The sequence below is a fragment of the Cyprinus carpio genome, chromosome A18, assembly GCF_018340385.1.
Source record: "Cyprinus carpio isolate SPL01 chromosome A18, ASM1834038v1, whole genome shotgun sequence".
Taxonomy (NCBI): Eukaryota; Metazoa; Chordata; class Actinopteri; order Cypriniformes; family Cyprinidae; genus Cyprinus; species Cyprinus carpio.
The window spans coordinates 4,959,743-4,979,969 of NC_056589.1; the positions used below are offsets into that span (position 1 = coordinate 4,959,743).

At 37.0% G+C, this 20,227-nt stretch overlaps 1 protein-coding gene across 1 annotated transcript; it reads left to right on the top strand.

Annotated features, from left to right (window-relative positions):
* The first annotated feature begins 1,954 nt into the window (after nt 1-1,954).
* On the top strand, nt 1,955-19,887 carry LOC109071214 (neuroblast differentiation-associated protein AHNAK-like). The gene is made up of 7 exons (XM_042774832.1): nt 1,955-2,073; nt 8,151-8,200; nt 8,304-8,411; nt 8,502-8,627; nt 8,892-9,057; nt 9,288-9,481; nt 9,604-19,887. Exons 4-7 carry the CDS (start codon nt 8,592-8,594, stop codon nt 19,006-19,008), a joined length of 9,801 nt encoding a protein of 3,266 aa, XP_042630766.1. The 5' UTR covers nt 1,955-2,073; nt 8,151-8,200; nt 8,304-8,411; nt 8,502-8,591; the 3' UTR covers nt 19,009-19,887.
* Nucleotides 19,888-20,227: the final 340 nt, after the last annotated feature.

A 20,227-nucleotide genomic window follows, 5' to 3' on the forward strand; every position in this document is an offset into this window, starting at 1 on the left:
TGATGTCACTTCCTGGTGGACAATGTCATTAAGCATCTGGCTTTTTAGTTAAGCTGATATTAAAAATGGCTAAGATGAAAAATGAAACTGAGGACAGCTAATAACTAATAATAATCCATTATTTATCAACTGCCTGTTTTCATGTCAGAAGAGTACAACAAAAATGGCAATGTCTGCTCAAAACAGAGCTTTGGAATGATTCCGTTATTTCAATTATTTAATATTATCACCTCTGTTTTTACTTGATTGTGATGAAGTACCAATTAATAATCCAAATTTTAGATTCATTTATTTAATCTGCTCTGCAGTTTGTCAGCTATAATGTAGTTTTAAAAGGAAGTGTTTTGAGATGGCAGATTTTTTTCTTTCAAATATTTATAACATCTTGAGAAAGAAAGGAAGTATGTCAGATGTTTGCTTCTTTTGAACAGGAATTCATGAATCAATGTCGGAAACTTAAGATATGGTAGAAAATTGAAAATCCCTCTCTTTTGCTTTGTCTGTTAGTCCATAAGCGTCACATGACATCTACACCCAGCTGTCTGCTCTAGATCCTCGGCTGTCTATTCAGCTGATAGGTGCATTCACTAATAAACTGGTCACTTCACCTTGTGTCAGGAAAGCCGTCCCAGCTCGTTCGAATGCCTATCTTTCCCATTATGCAGCTTATCATACTTTTATGTAATGAAGCAATACAGGCATTACAACAATGTGAACACCCCAGCTGCCGGGTGCCCGGCTACAGGCTTTAAGTGCTATTTTGACCCTGTCAATCCACTGCGTCACGCTGGGGACATAATGAATTTTGGCAGCATCTTGTTTGGGCACCACCCCGGCTCAGTTTCAACATGGGCAAGTTGCCAAAAAAACAAGCAGACACACCTCACTTTACTTGTGCGAGCGTTATCCTTGAGTGTTAAGCCCGAGACAGACCTCAAAAAAGTGAAACTGTAATTTTCCCTAAGAACAAAAACATAGGCCTGCTATTCCGTCTTGTTCAAAAATACCTCATCGCAACTTCTTTTTACTTTTCCAGATGTTTGGATTTTGCTTGTTTGAGTAGAGATTTGTTTGTTGCTGTTTCACAGTAAAGCTGCATTCAGACCTCCGGGGAAGTTTGTATTTATAAATTGGAAAGTCATAACTACATCATCAGGTGTGTTCAAGTCACTTGATGGTGATTGGCGATGTAACTTTTCTACAAAAAAATTCATGAAGATTTTTTTTTTTCAACTCTGCTTCTACAGATACTTCTACTGATGTACAAAGAATGTGCATCAGGTGCGGTTTTGCTTTTTTTAGGTTTTTATTTTGTTTTATGAAAGTGTTGAGTGACAGGGTTTCTGCATGTTTTATGAAGGTAAATGTAAGACTTTTAAAAAAATATTTTTAAGATCAGTTAAAGAAAATGTAAGGAATAAATGAAAGCAAATACAATTTGTCAATATGAAAACGTTTGAAAATACAACTCCCAACCAGTGTTAACAGTATCATTAAGTATCATTTTATTCATATTTAGGTTATATTATATACAGTAAGTAGTTTTTTTTCTGTTTTTTTTTCTGTTTTTAGTAGGCTACATCTAGTTGCAACTAGCTGAAATGTATTTTTTTTATATAAGTATTTCAGGAAATTTTATTTAAACTGAAACTTTTACCCTTTATTTATTAATTTGTAGAAGGATGTATTAATTATGACTTTGTGGTGACGTTAATGTCCGTTCAGTTCTTAAATACGAACTTTCTGACATGACTTGAACTTACCATAAGTCCAGAGTCATATTCTTCTGTGTTATGATAGTAAACTGTTCGTGTTCAAGAATAGCAACTGAGATGCTACTGTAGGACCCCTCACCTCCTGTTCTCGCTCTCCCGCCCTCTGTATTTGGGGCATCCCACTGGCTTTATCCAATTGGATTGCTGACCGCCTCCCCTAACAGAGACCATAATAATACTGCGAATGTCCCAGTCCATGCGCCTCAGTCAGAGAATAAGCTGGCTGAGTGAAGGGGGGAGAAAGAGAGTTTGTGACTGAGGGAATAATTGTTTCTGCACAAGGGAGCACTCAATAAAGGTGAGTTATAGATGACTTGTGTTGGGTTACCTTGAGTGACTTTACTGCCCTTACCAAAAAGTAGTATACTTCAAGTTTATTTTATTAAGTATACTTAAGTAAAGTTCTAGTACATTTTTTGAGTATACTTTATGTAGCAAGTTTACAAATATCAGTGTTCTAGTAGTATACTTGTAAGTGTAATGTTTTAATACTCCTTGGGACTAAATTGGCCCACTTTCAATTATATAAATGTATACTTTTAAGTATACTTTAAGTATAACAGTAGCAAACTTTGAAGTATAGTCTCAGTAAACTATTAGTTTAGTAGTTTTATACTGCAAGTATACTCATAAGTTTTCTTTAAGTGAACTTTACATCATACTTGGCTTAGATCTGGGTAAATGAAAGATTTGCACAGACCTGATGAGGATTACCTGTTACTTTTATTTAGGTTTTGGTGCTTTCATTGTTTTTGTGATAAAATACCAATTGCTGTATCTTTAATTTGTGCTAAGAAGTTCATTATACGAGAAACTCCCAATGCTGACCAGATGAAGCTTACATGAGCGTCTTCTAGCACATGTTCTTCCTAGCACTGTCACTCAAATTTACTCTCATATATTTACTGTAGACACTGAAATGTTGAGTCTGTGTGTGTGTGTGTGTGTGTGTGTGTGTGTGTGTGTGTGTGTGTGTGTGTGTGTGTGTGTGTGTGTGTGTGTGTGTGTGTGTGTGGCTCCTGTATTAGTCTTACACAGTTGCAACAGCTGTGGCCCTGGTCATAAGATCAGTCTCACCGTACTGTGTGGAGTTCACGGCATAGTTAAGATAGCAGCATGTGATGAAATATAGTGAGAGTTAAAGGGATAGTTCGCCCCAAAATGAAATTTACACATCCTCAAACTTTTCCAAACCTGTATGAATTCCTTTCTTCTGCTGAACACGAAAGAATATATTTTGAAAAATGTTGATAACAGCCACTAGGGACCAGCACTGATCAGAATGATCAACAACCAAGATTGTATATGCAGCCAGTTAACTCGTATTTCTAATTAAAAATGTGAGAAACATTTATGCTCTAAACCAGTGCTGAATGACTTGCAGACTCTGTCAGCGATGTTTGATATGTTTTGATAAACACTGCAGGTGTTTCATTGAAAGCGATAGCCCTCAGCCAGCTCCTCCCAACATGAGTATGAGAATAATGTCTGCGTGTGTGATACTACTGCCATTCCTGCCATGTTTCAGGAGTCAGATGTGTTAATGGGAGACGTTGCACAGAGAAGCGGGTCGGGGTACAGGAGGCTTAAGTTGGCTTAAGTGTCCAAACACCTTTTGGGGACACTGTTTCTTAATACAAACAATTATATGAAATGCAATGAAGGTGTGCAAATATTGCACAATTCAGGTAACAAATTGCAGCGGATGAATGATATCATGCTACACAAACAGTAAAAGGGTTTCTAGAAGGTCTTTAAAAATAATTACAAATGCAAAGGCCACTTATCAATTCTTTTCTAAAGTAAAATATTTAGTAAAAATAAACAAATGTAAAAAATTAATAATGCTTACAAATAGCAGAATTAAAGATAATTTGTGTTTACACTATTTTTAACTAGATATTACGGATGAATGATTTATAAAAAGTGAGAACATATTTTTATATTTTTACTATTATGATTATTATTATTATTATGTTAGAAATTAAAGGTCAAAGGATATTGTGCATTCCTGTAACAGCGCTGATGCACGTGACATCATTCTGGTTGATTGTACGAACTAACTTCTTTTCTCTCTCAGATTTGGTGTGGTTTGTTATTTTACTGGATCTCAGTAGATATCCTAGTTTCCTGTTTAAAGGGATTTAAAAAAGGCATTTCCTCCCTGGCTTTACACACCCTCAGGAGAGGCCGATCCATCATGTTCCTCCCCTGAGGCAGGACGTACGTGCTGAGTAAAAATCAAGAATGATATATGATATGATATATCCCCCACACCCTTGTACAAGCTACTCTTACCCACACAGCGACCAATGTCTATATTTAATAAATGTTTCTTTCTCAGTTCCCTGAAGACAAGAATTTGGACAAAATCTAGGTAGTGCATGATGAGTCACCAATATGATGAACACTTCAGCACATCAGTTAAAACCAAAACCCGTCTTCAGAGCATCCAAATTAAACCTCCAGACAGACTCAGATCTTTTCTGAGAATATCAGCAATGCTTCCCCTCATTGTCCTCTTATAAACAGATAATTGACAGCCAACTGAGCATTTTAAAGTGGGTTTGTTTGTCTGAGGATTGCAGAATTAGGATATTTTTGTGACCCTTTAGAGTTTTAAACAGAATTGTTTATTTTGGACCACTGTATCTCACGGCACATACTTATCCCTGCGTCTTAGTTTGGATTAGGGATGCACAAATACCCCTGTGGGTAACCATTGGGCTCAGGCATTGGTGCAGTTGTAACTCTTGTGTCATTATTAAGTGCCTATTCTCATACACAATGATCTTGTGACTATATTGAATCAACAGCAATAGAATAACATCTCTATTCTCTGCTGTCCTTGTAAGTGGCTGGCTTGTGTGTTCAATAGGGCATAATTGAATATTGGATGTTGAGGCGGTTGGTATGAATCGAAAGCTAACTCGATTTGTGTTAATTACATTTATGTGGATAGAGCACATTAAAAAATCTCCACAGTTATATATACTATCAGTCAAAAGAAAGACTGGATAAACATGCTCATTGTTTATTCAGAAGTTTTTCTACATTTCTCCAAAACTATCAAAAATAACATAAATGGAAGTTTGGGAATTATGTAGTGACCAGAAAATAGGTAAATAAATGAAAAATATAACAGAATAAAAGAAAAAACAACAACAACATTATTATGCATTTTTTGCAAAACATTTTATGTTTATATAAATAACAATTCATATTAAATGTAGGTATTTAAATCAAAACATTTTTCATGATCATAAGTAACAAATTTGGTAAGGAACTGGAAAATCATATTCTAATTTCCCTCTCTATCACTGTTCTCTATGTTATGCATCAGTACCCATGAATCGCAGCCATTAATCTCCTGAACTTTTGTTCTAAATTGCATGAATTAGCTTTTATTACTTCCAGACAACTTTTTAGTTTTTCAACTTCTTTCTAAAGTACATCTGGTATGCGTTATATAATTTAAGAGCGTTCATAAACTGCCATTGAGTTTGGCTGATGTGTACCCAGCTTGCCTATTGCTTGGTAGCATTTGCTGGAGCTCTAGTGTGAACAGCTCTGTCATTACACAAGCACATGTAGGTCTGGCCAGCGCGTATTTATATAAAGATCAGATATGTACAGCACCATTCCTGTCTTCTGTCCCCTCCTCTGGACACACATAGCATCACTAGGGAACAGCTGCGTCTTTCACTCACAAACACACACACAAATATACACACAGATATCCAGCCATCCATTTTCTAAATCGACTGTCCTAATGAGGGGATGCTGGATTCTCTCCCAGCGTTTTGGGTTTTAGAATGGATAGCCCTGGATGGATGGCCAGTCCATCCCAGGGTTAAAGTTAACTAAAACTAAAAAACAGTTTTGTTCGTAACTACTAAAATTATTAATGTTTACATGTCAACCAACTTTTGTTTGAGTTTAAGCTGTAAAATTACTAACTAGAAATAAATAAAAACTAATTATACCTAAATAGTAATATTTTAAAAACACAAAAAAATGTAAACTAAAATTCTAATGAAAGTTGAAAAAATAAAAATAAAAGCTAATTCAAAATATGAATAAAAGCTATAATAGTATATAAATTATACTAAAATAACACTGTTGCAAGCACACAGACATGCATATAAAAATATGATTTTTGCATAGTTTTTCCAGTTCCTATTAAAAGAAAACAAAAGTCTTTTTTTTCAACCAGTGTCAGGTGTTTTTATTTTATAAAAGTGAATGTAAGGCCACGTGTCCACCAAAGCATTTTAAGCCAGTTGAAAATGACAGGAGCTCTTTTGCCAGCTGTGGACACTTGAGCCTGCTTTGGAGGTGCAGCATTTAGCTAGAGCCATGGTAAATGAAATGTTCCTCCAAGCAGTATTTTTTATATTAATATCACTGCAGTCCAGATATGTCATCTGGTACAGACATGAATACTCAGAGATCAGAAATATTTATTTCTCATCCATTGTTGTTCAGTCATTGTACAAGTAGAATGTGAAGGTTGGTGATATTTATCCCGCCCTCCTCCACTGTGACTGGATGGCTGGGTAAAAAGTGATATTGATGAGTGCTGCATTTTACCCAAAGTTGAACAAAAAAAAACAAAAAAAAAAACACCATGTGCATAGCGCTCAGTGTGATATAGACGCTCACCACCCTGTCACGCTGCTACCATTTTTCAAAAATATGGCGCTCTCATTGAAAACAATCGAAAAAATATCCTAATCTCGGACAGATGGCTTATATACAATACACAATATATATAAAAATCATGCTAAAAGATATGTAGTATAATGCAAGTTATAAGCAATTTTTATTGTCTTGCAGTCTTATTGATGACGTGTGGTGCTAAACACAGTCGTACACAGCTGGCACAGCACAATAAAGGAGCACCTGCTAGTGTTCTGTGTGCCTGTGTAACAGGTTATTCAGTGTGGGTGTCTGAGCCTATTAGAAAGGACCTGCTCGCTAGTCTACAGATTTCTTAATGTTGGTTACACACTCTTACGACAGACACAGATACCAGACACCACTGCTGAATGAGGAATGAGAAGCATTCAGAGAGAGGACACCTGTTTGCAGGCCTACTAACCTGATGGCAACTTGATCTATGGTGGATTTTTTTAGTCTCACAAAAAACAGCACAGTTGATATAGTGAGGTAGGTTTACGCTATAGGCAAAGCTGGAGGCCTTGTAATATCATTGAATGAGTTTGAAAAGTTTCAAGAGGATAGCAAACCGTGTGAAGCAGAAACATTATTTTCCTTTTAAAAAAAAAAATTCTGCTTATCATAACCATGCAGCAACACATTTGGTGTAGCAAATGATGCATAAAATGCCTCTTAATACGTTTGAACTTGATTGCATTGAATGAACACTTGTACTTCAAATCTTAAAAGTGTATTTTCAGAAAACTGTATTTGCGAATAATATAAGATTAATAAAAATGTACTTAAAGATATACATTTAAGTGTACTTAAAAAAAGACACTTTCATGACTGTTTCTTAACACACTTAAGTACACTTTAATAAGGGCACTTTGTAACGATGTCAAATTAAAATTACACTTATTTTCATGTGTTGATTAACATACCAAAGCACTGGCAAAGTACTGAATTATAATTTTATCTGTAGTGTGTTATTCGATATTCCATTTAAAGTTAATAAATGCTTGTCAGTACATTCGACAGTACACTTTAACCATATTTAAAAGACAATAGAAGTATAGAAGATGTACTTAAGTCCTGCTTAAGTGGGTCGAAAGTTGCATCTAATATATTATAATATTTCAACTAATACATTTAATTTAATTGTAAATAACATGCAATTACTGTAAGTGTCTGAAAACACTCAAGTATATTCTTTTAAAATATATACTCTTAATAAAAAATATGCTAAGTGTATTTATTTTTACATAGTGTACCTGGTCTAAATAGAACTAAATGCGCTATAACAGTTTAAGGCCTGTTTACACCAAGAACGATAACTATAAAGATAATAATACACTGAGCATTGTGTATATAAGTGTACACACCAACAAACGATATCGTCTGTTTATTCTAAGTGCATGTTCATCTGCCACTTTAAATTCTTGAGCTCGTGATAGCAGGATGGATTCTAATTGGATGTCAATGTTTGTATCGTTCATCAGGTGGAAAAAATCGTTCCGAATGTGATTGCAACATTTCTCTGTGCCTTTTCCGTTATAGTTGTGGCATGGACTCTGCTATTCTTAAATATTGAGAATGATTTTTAGAACTATATCTTTATCATTATCTTTATAGTTATAATGCTTAGTGGGAAAAGGGCTGAAATCCTTTTGACTGATGGCTCCTGATATTGTAAACCTGCTCTAATTTCAGAGTCTGACAGAGAGGACAGTCATGGAAATCCACAAACCAGAGATTCACCTGTAGGTTGGCACTTGTCAAACCATTACCACTTTAAAGCCAATAGAAGATGGCCATTTTATTTTATTGATCTCATGTCTGCCTTGTTTGCCTATTTACAAATAGGTAAACAACAAAAGACGCTCTCCCCCCTCAGAGAGGCCTCCCTTTGGCGCTCATCTAAGTACACACCACAGCATCTCTACTGATGACCAGGACAGCCCAGAGCGAATTGTGAGGACTACAAATATAATCTGTGAGCGAGCCTTGTGAAAATGTGAATCCCAAACTTCTCTCGGTCTTACTTCCAAATTTGTTTTCAAGGTACAAAAGGAAAAACTCCATGCAGAACTAAAACAGGTTTTGAGTCAGAAGAGAAGTCAGCTTAGAGACACCCAATCCACCCTCACAGACATGGAGGAACCCCCCAAGACAGACAGTAAGAATGTGGTAAGAATCAAACATCCCATAATATGAACTACTCTAAAAAAAAAATAGATTAAAAAGCACCTTTGTGGAATACAGTATGAACATCCTTTGACCTTCATAAAAAAATTCATGTATACAACTGAAAGCTTAATCAGTACTTAATCCTACTGCTATCCTACTGCTGCTACTGTATTACCTACTTATCTAATTGTCATTTATCTATTTAAATTGCCATTGCTGTGCAATGTGTTACAATAAAGTTGTTTTTGTACATTTTATGAGCAGGTGGAGAAGGAAACCCATTTGTCAGAGCTTGTGGAAGTGGTTGTTGAAACACAGGCTGAGGTTGGAGCTAGTGGGTACAGTGTTGTGGGTGGAGGGGAGCAAGGCATCTTCATCAAAGAAGTTTTGAAAGACTCCCCAGCAGCAAAGCACCTTAGTCTACAGAAAGGTACCAAGGGACTGTATTTTACTATAAAAAGTGCAATGTCAAATACTGTAAAGACTTGAGCTACTGTCCTTGAAGAGACAAGCAGGAGATGCAACTTTAACCTTATAATCATTAAAGAACAAATTTCCCATGTTGAGTGTACTGAATTAATTTTGTTTCCAGATGTACTAAGAATACAAAGACAAATCATATAAGTTATAAATATAATTTTTGATGATGTGTTATTGCAGGAGATCAACTTCTAAGTGCCAGGGTGTATTTTGATAACGTGAAATATGAGGACGCATTAAAAATTCTTCAGTGTGCAGAACCCTACAAAGTGTCCTTCTTTTTGAAGAGGACTGTGCAAGGAAGTGAAGTCAGCATACGTCCAGGTGCACAAAATCTTGAGCCCAGAGGACCTAAGGCCAAGATGCAAAAAATGGTACATTCTGAAATATTGCTATAAAATAGAATTACTTTTTTAACATCCACAGTTTTTCTTGTTTTTAACAAAAGTACTTACAACAGTAGAAACTAGAAGGAATGATAACCTTTCTCTTGCAGAGCGTCAAAAGCGTGAAACCGTTCAAAACCAAGAAAATGAGAGGAGGAAGATTTGGATTGCAAAGACTGAAAGAGAACAAAAAAGCAAGAGCACGGACAGAGCTGGATGTTGAGGTCTTACCTGGTAAATCGGACCTCAGTCCTGTTGATGTTGAGTTTGTATTCCCGAAGTTCAAGATGAGGAAAGGTGGGAAGGCCACAGCAGATGGATCAGGACATCTGGAGGGCGTTATCACTAACACTAAGAAGAAGAGGAAGATCAGATTTCCAAAGATGAAGGCCATGGATTCTTCTGTGGGTGAAGGGAATGTCAATGTAGATGTTTTAGCACATGAGGGAGAGGCCTCTAGAGCAAAGCTGAAGGACAAGACGAAAGGTCCAAAATTTGGAATGAATTTACCTAAAATTAAAAAGTCAAAGTTAGATGTACAATCTTCAAATGATAGTTTTGAGGTGAAAGAACTTGAAGGCAAATTTAAGCCGCCATCAGTAGAGTGTGATTTCAACATTCCTCAGAGCAAAGCTGAAACTAATGTTCCTAATCTTGAGGTTCGTGCTAAAGGAAAAGGAGAGTGTCCTGAGATAAAAATGCCAAAGATAAATCCGGATGTCTCAGATACAAAGGGGACAGTCACAAAGTTTAAACTACCAAAGGCAAGACTTTCTTGTCATTCAGATGAAATTGATGGAGAGGCAAGGAAAGAAACTGATACATCTGAAAATAAACTGAAAATGCTCAAGATTGACATCAAAGCACCAAAGGTGGATTTAGACTTACATCTCCCAAAGTCTAAGGGCACGGCTGAATTTAAAGATGCTGAAGTTCCTGATTGCAATGTAAGAGGAACAAAAATCAACACAGCCAAGCCTGACACATCATTACCAGTGCTAAACCTTCATGCAAAACAAAAATTTGGAGATGACATTGATGGATCCATGGTCAAAGAGCATAAGATTTCCCTCCCCAAACCTGACATTGCAGTGCCCAAGATAGAAACATCAGGTCTTCCTACATTAGATGTGTCATTACCAAAGCCGACTGCAGGAAACATTGATACTGAGGGACATGCAAGTACTGAGGTAAAATATGAAATAACAAAATTAGACATCTCTCTTCCAAAAATAACATCCCCTGAGGGTGAAGTCGTAGTTGAAGAACCTGGAGCAAAAGGTGGAACATTTCACAAGCCAAATATCAGCATTTCGTTACCAAAAGGTAAAGGTGAAGCAAAGGTGGATAGTCATTCTGAGAAAGAACCAAATGTGAAAATGCCACAAATAGATATTTTCCTCCCCAAAATGAAATTACCACAAGGTAAAATTGATATAGAAGGGTCTGAGGTTGACATTTCCTTGCCGAAAGGAATGCTAGAGGCAGGTGCAGATGTTGAGGGCCACTTTGGAAAAGGGGAAAAGATTAAAATGCCTAAAGTAGATGTCTCCCTACCTAATGTGAAATCACCTGAGCATGCCATTGCTGAGGGGCCTGATATAAAAGCAGGAAAACTGAGTATGCCATCAACTGAAATTTCAATTCCTAAAGGCAAAACTGAGGGAAATATTAAGATTGGAGAACCATCTGGGAAAGGAGGCAAATCTAAAAAGCCACATCTAGATGTCTTGATGCCAAAAATGAAATTATCCACAGGTGCAATCAATACTGAGGATCCAGAGGTCAAAGGTGAGAAATTCCAAATGCCACCCACTGATATATTATTATCAAAAGGAAAAATAGAGGCCAGTGTTGAGGTCGAGGGTCATTCTGGAAAAGCAAACATGCCCAAAATTAATCTAAATATGTCACTGCCAGAAAGTAAACTCGATTCTTTGAGTCCTGATGTAGGAAAATTTAGCATCCCCGGAGCTGATATTTCATTACCAAAAGGAAAAACAGATGAACAGATTCATCTTGAGGTTGAGAAGAGAGATAAGTTTCAGATTCCTGAATCTGATACAAGTCTTCCTAAATTCAAATCAAGAGAAGTTGATTTTGATGTTAAAAGAACCAATAGGAAGTTTCACATGCCAGCAACTGATATTTCCTTGCCACATAAAAAAGACGAAAGAGATGTTAATGTGGAACCCTCTGATAAATGTGGAAAGATTGAAATGCCAAAGGTTGATATCTCTCTGCCTGCAGTGAAAGCTTCTGGTATTGAGATTTCCTTGCCAAAAATGAAGTCACCACAAGGTGACATCAGTATTGAAGGGCCTGACAGCAAAAGTTTCAACATGCCATCCGTTGATATATCATTTCCAAAAGTAACTGACACAGGTGATGTTGATCTCAAAGGACATTCAGGAAAAATAGGAAAGTTTGATATTCCAAAACTGGATATTTCCTTACCAAAATTTGAATCAACCAAAGGGGAACTCAGTGTGGAAGGACCTGGATTCAAAGGTGGTGAGTTAAATATACCTTCTTATAATATCTCCGCAGCAGAGGTTAAAACAGAGCATGATGTTTGTCTGGAGGGAAAAACCAAAAAGGGCACAAAATTTCAAATGCCAAAATTTAACATTAATTTACCACAAATAAAATCAGCAGGGACTGAAATGAATATTGATGGACCTGAATTGAAGGGTGGGAAGATAGATATCCCAGATGCTGACATTTCTCTTCCACAAGGAAAGGTAAAGGGAGATGGCAAAGTCAATGTCAGTAAAGGGGGCAAGTTTCATTTGCCTCATGTTGATTTGTCACTTCCAAAAATAAAAAAAAGATCTGTGGAAGTCATTGTAGATGGACCTGATGTAAAAGGAAGCAAAGTTCACACACCTTCCCTTGACATTTCTTTGCCTAAAGATGAAACTGAGAAGAACACTGATATAGAAGGTCATTCTGGAACAGGTAAAACGTTTGAAATGCCAAAAAGCGATGTATCACTTCCAAAAGTAAAAGCTACAGAAGGAGGAATTGGAGCTGAAGCTCCTCAGATCCAAGGAGGAAAGTTAGATATGCCATCAATTGAAATGTCCTTTCCAAAAGGGAAGGTGACAGGAAACATTGACCTTGATGGCAAAAAAACAAATTTGCCTAAATTTGTTATTAGCTCACCTAAGACTAAATCTTCAGATGAAGAAATCAATATTGATATAAAGGATGGAAAGATTAACATGCCCTCTATAGATACCTCTCTGCCAGGGGGAGGAGCAGCAGGAGATGTAAATGTTGAAGGACATGCAGGAAAAAGAAAAAAATTTGAGATGCCTAAATTTCATGTTTCTTTGCCTAAATTAAAACCATCACGAGGTGAAATCAACATTGAAGGTCCGGATATCAAGGGTGGAAAGATTAACATGCCCTCTATAGATACATCTCTGTCAGGAGGAGCAGGAGGAGCAGGAGGAGATGTAAATGTTGAAGGACATGCAGGAAAAGGAAGAAAATTTGAAATGCCAACCTTTGATGTTTCCTTGCCTAAATTAAAACCATCAGGAGGTGAAATTAATGTTGAAGGTCCTGATATCAAAGGTGGAAAGATTCACATGCCCTCTATAGATATCTCTCTGCCAAGTGGAGGAGCAGGAGTAGATCTAGATGTTGAAGGACATGGAAGAAAAGGAAGAAAATTTGGGATGCCTAAATTAGATGTTTCTTTGCCTAAATTAAAACCATCAGGAGGTGACATCAATGTTGAAGTTCCCGATATCAAGGGAGGAAATATTCACATGCCCTCTATAGATATCTCTCTGCCTGGAGGAGGCGCAGGAGGAGATGTAGATGCTGAAGGACATGCAGAAAAAGGGGGAAAAAATGAAATGCCTAAATTTGATGTTTCTTTGGCTAAATTAAAACCATCAGGAGGTGAAATCAACATTGAAAGTCACCATATCAAGGGTGGAAAGATTAACATGCCCTCTATAGATACATCTCTGCCAGGAGGAGGAGCAGGAGGAGATGTAGATGTTGAAGGACATGAAGGAAAGGGAAAAAAATTTGAGATGCCTAAATTTCATGTTTCTTTGCCTAAATTAAAACCATCAGGAGGTGAAATCAATGTTGAAGGTCCTGATATCAAGGGTGGAAAGATTCACATGCCCTCTATAGATACATCTCTGCCAGGAGGAGCAGGAGGAGATGTAAATGTTGAAGGACATGCAGGAAAAGGAAAAAAAATTGAGATGCCTAAATGTCATGTTTCTTTGCCTAAATTAAAAACATCAGGAGGTGAAATCAACATTGAAGGTCCTGATATCAAGGGTGGAAAGATTAACATGCCCTCTATAGATACATCTCTGTCAGGAGGAGGAGCAGGAGGAGATGTAGATGTTGAAGGACATGCAGGAAAAGGAGGAAAATTTGAAATGCCAACATTTGATGTTTCTTTGCCTAAATTAAAACCATCAGGAGGTGAAATCAACATTGAAGGTCCCCATATCAAGGGTGGAAAGATTAACATGCCCTTTATAGATACATCTCTGTCAGGAGGAGCAGGAGGAGATGTAAATGTTGAAGGACATGCAGGAAAAGGAGGAAAATTTGAAATGCAAACATTTGATGTTTCCTTGCCTAAATTAAAACCATCAGGAAGTGAAATCAACATTGAAGGCCCCGAAATCAAGGGTGGAAAGATTCACATGCCCTCTATAGATATCTCTCTGCCTGGAGGAGGTGCAGGAGGAGCTGTAGATGTTGAAGGACATGGAAGAAAAGGAAGAAAATTTGAGATGCCTAAATGTGATGTTTCCTTGCCTAAATTAAAATCATCAGGAGGTAAAATCAACGTTGAAGGTCCCGAAATCAAGGGTGGAAAGATTCACATGCCCTCTATAGACACATCTCTGCCAGGAGGAGGAGCAGGAGGAGAAGTAAATGTTAAAGGACATGCGGGAAAAGGAAGAAAATTTGAAATGCCAAAATTTGATGTTTCTTTGCCTAAATTAAAACCATCAGGAGGTGAAATCAACAGTGAAGATCCTGATATCAAAGGTGGAAAGATTCACATGCCCTCTATAGATATCTCTCTGCCTGCAGGAGGTGCAGGGGGAGATGTAAATGCTGAAGGACATGCAGGAATAGGAAAAAAAATTGAAATGCCTAAATGTGATGTTTCCTTGCCTAAATTAAAATCATCAGGAGGTAAAATCAACATTGAAGGTCCCGAAATCAAGGGTGGAAAGATTCACATGCCCTCTATAGATACATCTCTGCCAGGAGGAGGAGCAGGAGGAGATGTAAATGTTGAAGCACACTCAGGAAAAGGAAGAAAATTTCAGATGCCTAAATTAGATGTTTCTTTGCCTAAATTAAAACCATCAGGAGGTGAAATCCATGTTGAATGTCCCGATATCAAGGGTGGAAAGATTAACATGCCCTCTATAGATATCTCTCTGCCTGGAGGAGGCACAGGAGGTGATGTAGATGTTGAAGGACATGAAAGAAAAGGAAAAAAATTTGAGATGCCTAAATTAAAACCTTCAGGAGGTGAAATCGATGTTGAAGGCCCTGATATCAAGGGTGGAAAGTTTCACATGCCTTCTATAGATATCTCTCTGCAAGGAGGAGAAGCAGGAGGAGATGTAGATATTGAAAGACATGCAGGAAAAGGAAAAAAAATTGAAATGCCTAAATTGGATGTTTCCTTGCCTAAATTAAAACCATCAGGAGGTGAACTAAATGTTGAAGGTCCCCATATCAAGGGTGGAAAGTTTCACATGCCCTCTATAGATATCTCTCTGCCAGGTGGAGGAGCAGGAGGAGATGTAGATGTTGAAGGACATACAAGAGAAGGAAGAAAATTTGAAATGCCTACATTTGATGTTTCTTTGCCTAAATTAAAACCATCAGGAGGTGAAATCAACATTGAAGGTCCTGATATCAAGGGTGGAAATATTCACATGCCCTCTATAGATATCTCTATGCCAGTAGGAGGAGCAGGAGGAGATGTAGATGTTGAAGGACATACAAGAAGAGGAAGAAAAATTGAAATGCCTAAATTGGATGTTTCCTTGCCTAAATTAAAACCATCAGAAGGTGAAATAAATGTTGAAGGTCCCGATATCAAGGGTGGAAAGTTTCACATGCCCTCTATAGATACATCTCTGCCAGGAGCCAAAGAAGGAGAGCTTGATCTGGGTGATGACACTAAAAAAGGCTTAAGATTTCAGATGCCCACTGTCCCTATGCCTAAAATGAAACTAACAGATCATGAACTAAAAGTTGGGTCAGATAAGAAAGACATAGACATTTCAGTACCTAAACTAACTCATGATTCTGATGGAGAAACCAAAACTACTGACAAAATTAGAGATTTAAATGTCCCTGAAGTAACTTTAGGTGGGAACATCAAGCTGCCAAGTGTGAAAATACCAACTGTTGACATATCTGCTCCTAAAGTTGACCTGGACTTTACTCTTTCAAAGGGAAAGGGCAATGACAGAGAAAACATTGAACTTCTTAAGGCAGAGGGTGGAAGGCCATCACCTGGGGCAAGTTTTGATGTTCCAGATGTCTCGAAGAAAATGCCCAAAATATCACTTCCTAAATTTGGCAGAAAATTGAAAAGTGGAGACAAACAACTAGACAGTCCTGACTTACCTCTAGATTTGGACTTGGAAAGAACGTCACCATCAGTGGAAACATCTAAAAAGGATACTGAAATAATTGGTACTGATGCTGAAATGAAGATAAAAGCAGGTGCTGGAGAAATTACAAAACCAGAAATCAGAGTAGAGGGTCCTGATGTTAAGGTCAAATCCAAGCTCAAATTCCCCAAATTCAAGACACCTACTCCTAAAGCAAAGCTCAAAGATGTTGAAATGGGTATGCCTGGATATGTGGATAACAAAGGAAAGGTCAGAATGCCAGCAGTTGAGATATCACTGCCAACAGCAAATATTCCAGAATGTGAGGTATTGCTTCCTAAAACTGAGGTTGATGTATCTGAAGCAGATATCAGAGGTTATGAGGGCAGTTTAAAAATTCCTAAGATGCCAACAATTGACATATCAGTTCCAAAAGCTGATTTGGATGTTTCCTTGCCTAGGTTAAAACTTCATGAACCAGTAGACTCTTTTGACTTACACATTAATAGTAGTAGAGGTACGGTAAATTTTCCCCATGTCAAGATACCTGAAGTAGACATTTCACTTCCTCATGGAAAAACAGGTGACACAGATAACAACGAGCTGGAAATATCACTACCAGATGCAAAACATGACACATCTAATGCTGACACTGAAATTAAAGGTAAAAAGCTAAAAATTTCAGTGCCCAGTCTTGATATATCATTGCCTCATGGAAAAACAACGCAAAATGATGATCCAGATTTAGAATTTGGATTGAAAGGGAGTAAATTAAAAATGCCAGACATTACGGTGCCTAAGATTGATGTATCTCTACCTCACAGAAGCAAAGAAGAAAGTCATGCACCTGATTTAGCACTAGAAGGTGGAAAATTAAAGATGCCAACAACTGATATGTCCCTTCCTAAAATAAAATCTAAAGACGTTGTTCCAGAACTTCAACCAGATGTAGGAAAAGGTAAAGTCATGATCCCTGGAATTAAACTACCAACAATAGATGTCTCATTTCCTCATGGTAAAACAGAGGACACTGATGATCTTGAACTAGGAGTGTGTGGCAAAGAAGGGAAATTTAAGGTTCCTGACACCAAAATTCCAAAAGCAGATGTATCATCTCAAGGTCAACCAGAGAGTGCAGAGAAAACAGAGGTTAGAGGACAAGGCAGCAACTTTCAATTACCGAAAATAACAATACCCAAAGTAGATATATCATTACCATATGGCAAATCAGATGACCCTCAGACTTCAGGGTCTGTGGAAGTAGAAGGTGGGCAAAGTAAAATGCCTGATATTAAGATACCACAGGTAGCCATATCATTACTAGAAAGTAGAACTGGAGAGTTTGATACCAAAGAGGGAGAATCTGGAGGAGGGCGTGGAAAATTCACAATGTCAAATATTAAAATCCCAAAACTAGATATAAGAATGTCTAGTGATGCAGACATGTCAGATCCTTCCACTGATGCAAGCCTTAAGGATTCACATAAAGAGGGTAAAAAGTTGAGGATGCCTAATTTGGATCTAGAGCTAGATCTTGGCTTTTCAAGAGACAGAAAAAAGAATAAAAAGAAAAATGAACATTCAGATACCGATTTGGAACTTGCCGCACCGAAAGAAAAAATAAAAGGCCCAAAAGTTAAAGGTTCGAAATTTAATATTGGAATGCCAAAAGTAAAAGTATCCAGGTTAGAAACCAACATAAACAAGTCTGGAAAAACAGATGCTAAATTTCTAAAAGGAGGAACTGATGCAAACTTGCAAGCTGATTTACAAGCACCAAAGATTCCTGAACTTGATTTTGATATTGAGACTGCCCGATCTGACACTAATAATTCTGAAGAAGATAAAAAGCAGATTGGTAAAGTCAAAATTCCAAAATTTGGTGTACCTCTGCCTTCTTTAAGTTCACCTGAAGCCAACATCAAATCATCTCAGGGAAAAGATCACTCTATAAACATAGACTCTGAGGCAGAGAATGAAAGCCCACATGTGCCAAGAGTAAAAAAAGCTGTATTTGTTATGGTGAATCCACAAATGGAGAACACTGCTAGTATAGATGGTGAAGCAAGTGCAGAAATTGTAGATGAGAAGCTCAAGCAGCCAAAGATCAAAATGAAGCCAAGTTTTGGCAAGTCTCGATCAAATGAAAAGGAGAAAGCAATATATTGTGAAGATGAGGTGGAAACTGAGGGAAAGTCAAAAACTGGTAAGCTTAAATTGCCAAAAGTGACATTTTCGTCTGGGCAGAGAGGATCATCTGATGTAACACCAAGTGGGTCTGATGATGGAACAGGCCTAAGTCTAAATGGTGGCAAAGATGAAAAATCAATGTTTGGAAAGCTTAAATTGCCTAAAGTGGAGTTTTTCTCACCATACTCAAAAGATGCAAGTGAGGAAGAGGAAATGGAAACAAGCCTGAAACTCAGGAAGGAGCCCTCAGGAGAAAGCAAAGAGAGCAAGGTGGAGGTGAGAAAGATTAGCACTATAGTATCTTCGAAAGCAAGAACTGAAATGTTGGCGGAAAGGGAGGGATCAGAGTCTCCAGTACCCACAGTATCAGCTGGATTTGTCTCTGTTACGAAGAGTGAAGAAAGAGAGGAGACAACATGGTTCAAAGTACCCAAGGTCACCCTTAGTCCCCATTCTACTGGCATCCTTAATATCTCACCAGAAAGCTCTCCGAAAGGAAGCAAGTCCTCCCTTCCTTGCACTAGCGAGGAAGCCTCAGGAGGTTTCTATGTGAAGATGCCAAGTGTAGAGTTTTTGACCCGTGAAATGCCCTCAGAGCATCTGATTACTAAAACAGAGGGAACTCTTACTGTAGTGACTAAGACAACAAAGTATACAGAAAGAAAAAGTACCAGTTCGAAAGAGTAAGAATCTCAGTTACAGAACTGTGACATACAATCGGTAGTGGCATAATAATTAGACCGAAATATTCGTATATGTGACCATTATTTCAGTCTTGGAGGTTTTATTCTATTTAAAATAAAGAAAGCAAAAATATTTTCTCCAGCTTTTGCAAAAAAAACATAACTTATACATAATGAAAATGTAGAGAATATTATTTATTGTAGACCTTATTTTCATGTTTTGTAACTTGCCACTCTGTATAAACACAATATAGGCACAAATCTGTGTAACATATATAGATGCAAAGATATTTAAAAACTTTTCTTGTGCAGTCTTGAATGACATTTATGCTGTAGAATTTTACAGCATTTTGGTAATATTGCTATGCCTTTTCGATGCCTGGTTTGTCTCTGTAGTTTTTGGTTGTTGTTATGGAATTGTGTTTATTTTAAATACTATTAGAAATACATGTACTATTTTTACATATTTATATGCATGATCTGTACAGATAAGACACTAAAAAGAAAGCCTGTAATGTTGAGTATTTTTGTGATACATATTTTTGTCACTTTTAAGATAAATTAAACAATATCAAGTTTTTTTTTTCATTCACATTGTGACATGCTGTACCAGATAGCACTTCTCTGTTCATGAGAAAGGCTCTGAATTTTTCTGAATTGAAAACACTGAGTGTTTCGTTTTTCTTTTCTTTTTTAAATTGCATTGGTGATGGAATTAGTCTACATGCAAGCAATGCTGTTGTATATGTATCATATTTTAGGCAGGTTTAAGTACTGAACTGCATGTTTGTATGTGCTGCTTTTTTGAAACACTCATTTAGATGATGCTCCATCTCCATCTAATGCAAAAATAGAACAGTCAAATAAAATATTAACATTCTAATTAGTGGTACCTAATTATTTCCTGATCTTTTTCACTGATTTCTCATCATTCTACTAATGTGGCAACACTAATACATGACAAGTAGTGGTCCAGTTCTGATACTGATATGGCAATATGGAAATGAAAAACCTACAAACAACAGCTTGCAGAATTATGAAATATTGAGTTTTGAAGTTATGTAAATATGTTTCATTGTTTATTAAATGTTGAAACATATTTAAATAATTAGTATAAATATTTTTATATTTTTCATTGGATTCAAGTCAACATGAAAACACAAAAAATTCCCAATGTAAATACATGATTAACTGTGTATTAAATGATTGTTGTTTCGTTGTAT

Excerpts from the sequence above, each read along its gene's own strand:
- LOC109071214 (XM_042774832.1), top strand. The coding sequence starts at position 8,592 with ATGGAGGAACCCCCCAAGACAGACAGTAAGAATGTG. Across the intron at positions 9,058-9,287 it reads GCACCTTAGTCTACAGAAAG|GAGATCAACTTCTAAGTGCC; the intron begins GTACCAAGGGAC and ends GTGTTATTGCAG. Across the intron at positions 9,482-9,603 it reads AGGCCAAGATGCAAAAAATG|AGCGTCAAAAGCGTGAAACC; the intron begins GTACATTCTGAA and ends TTTCTCTTGCAG.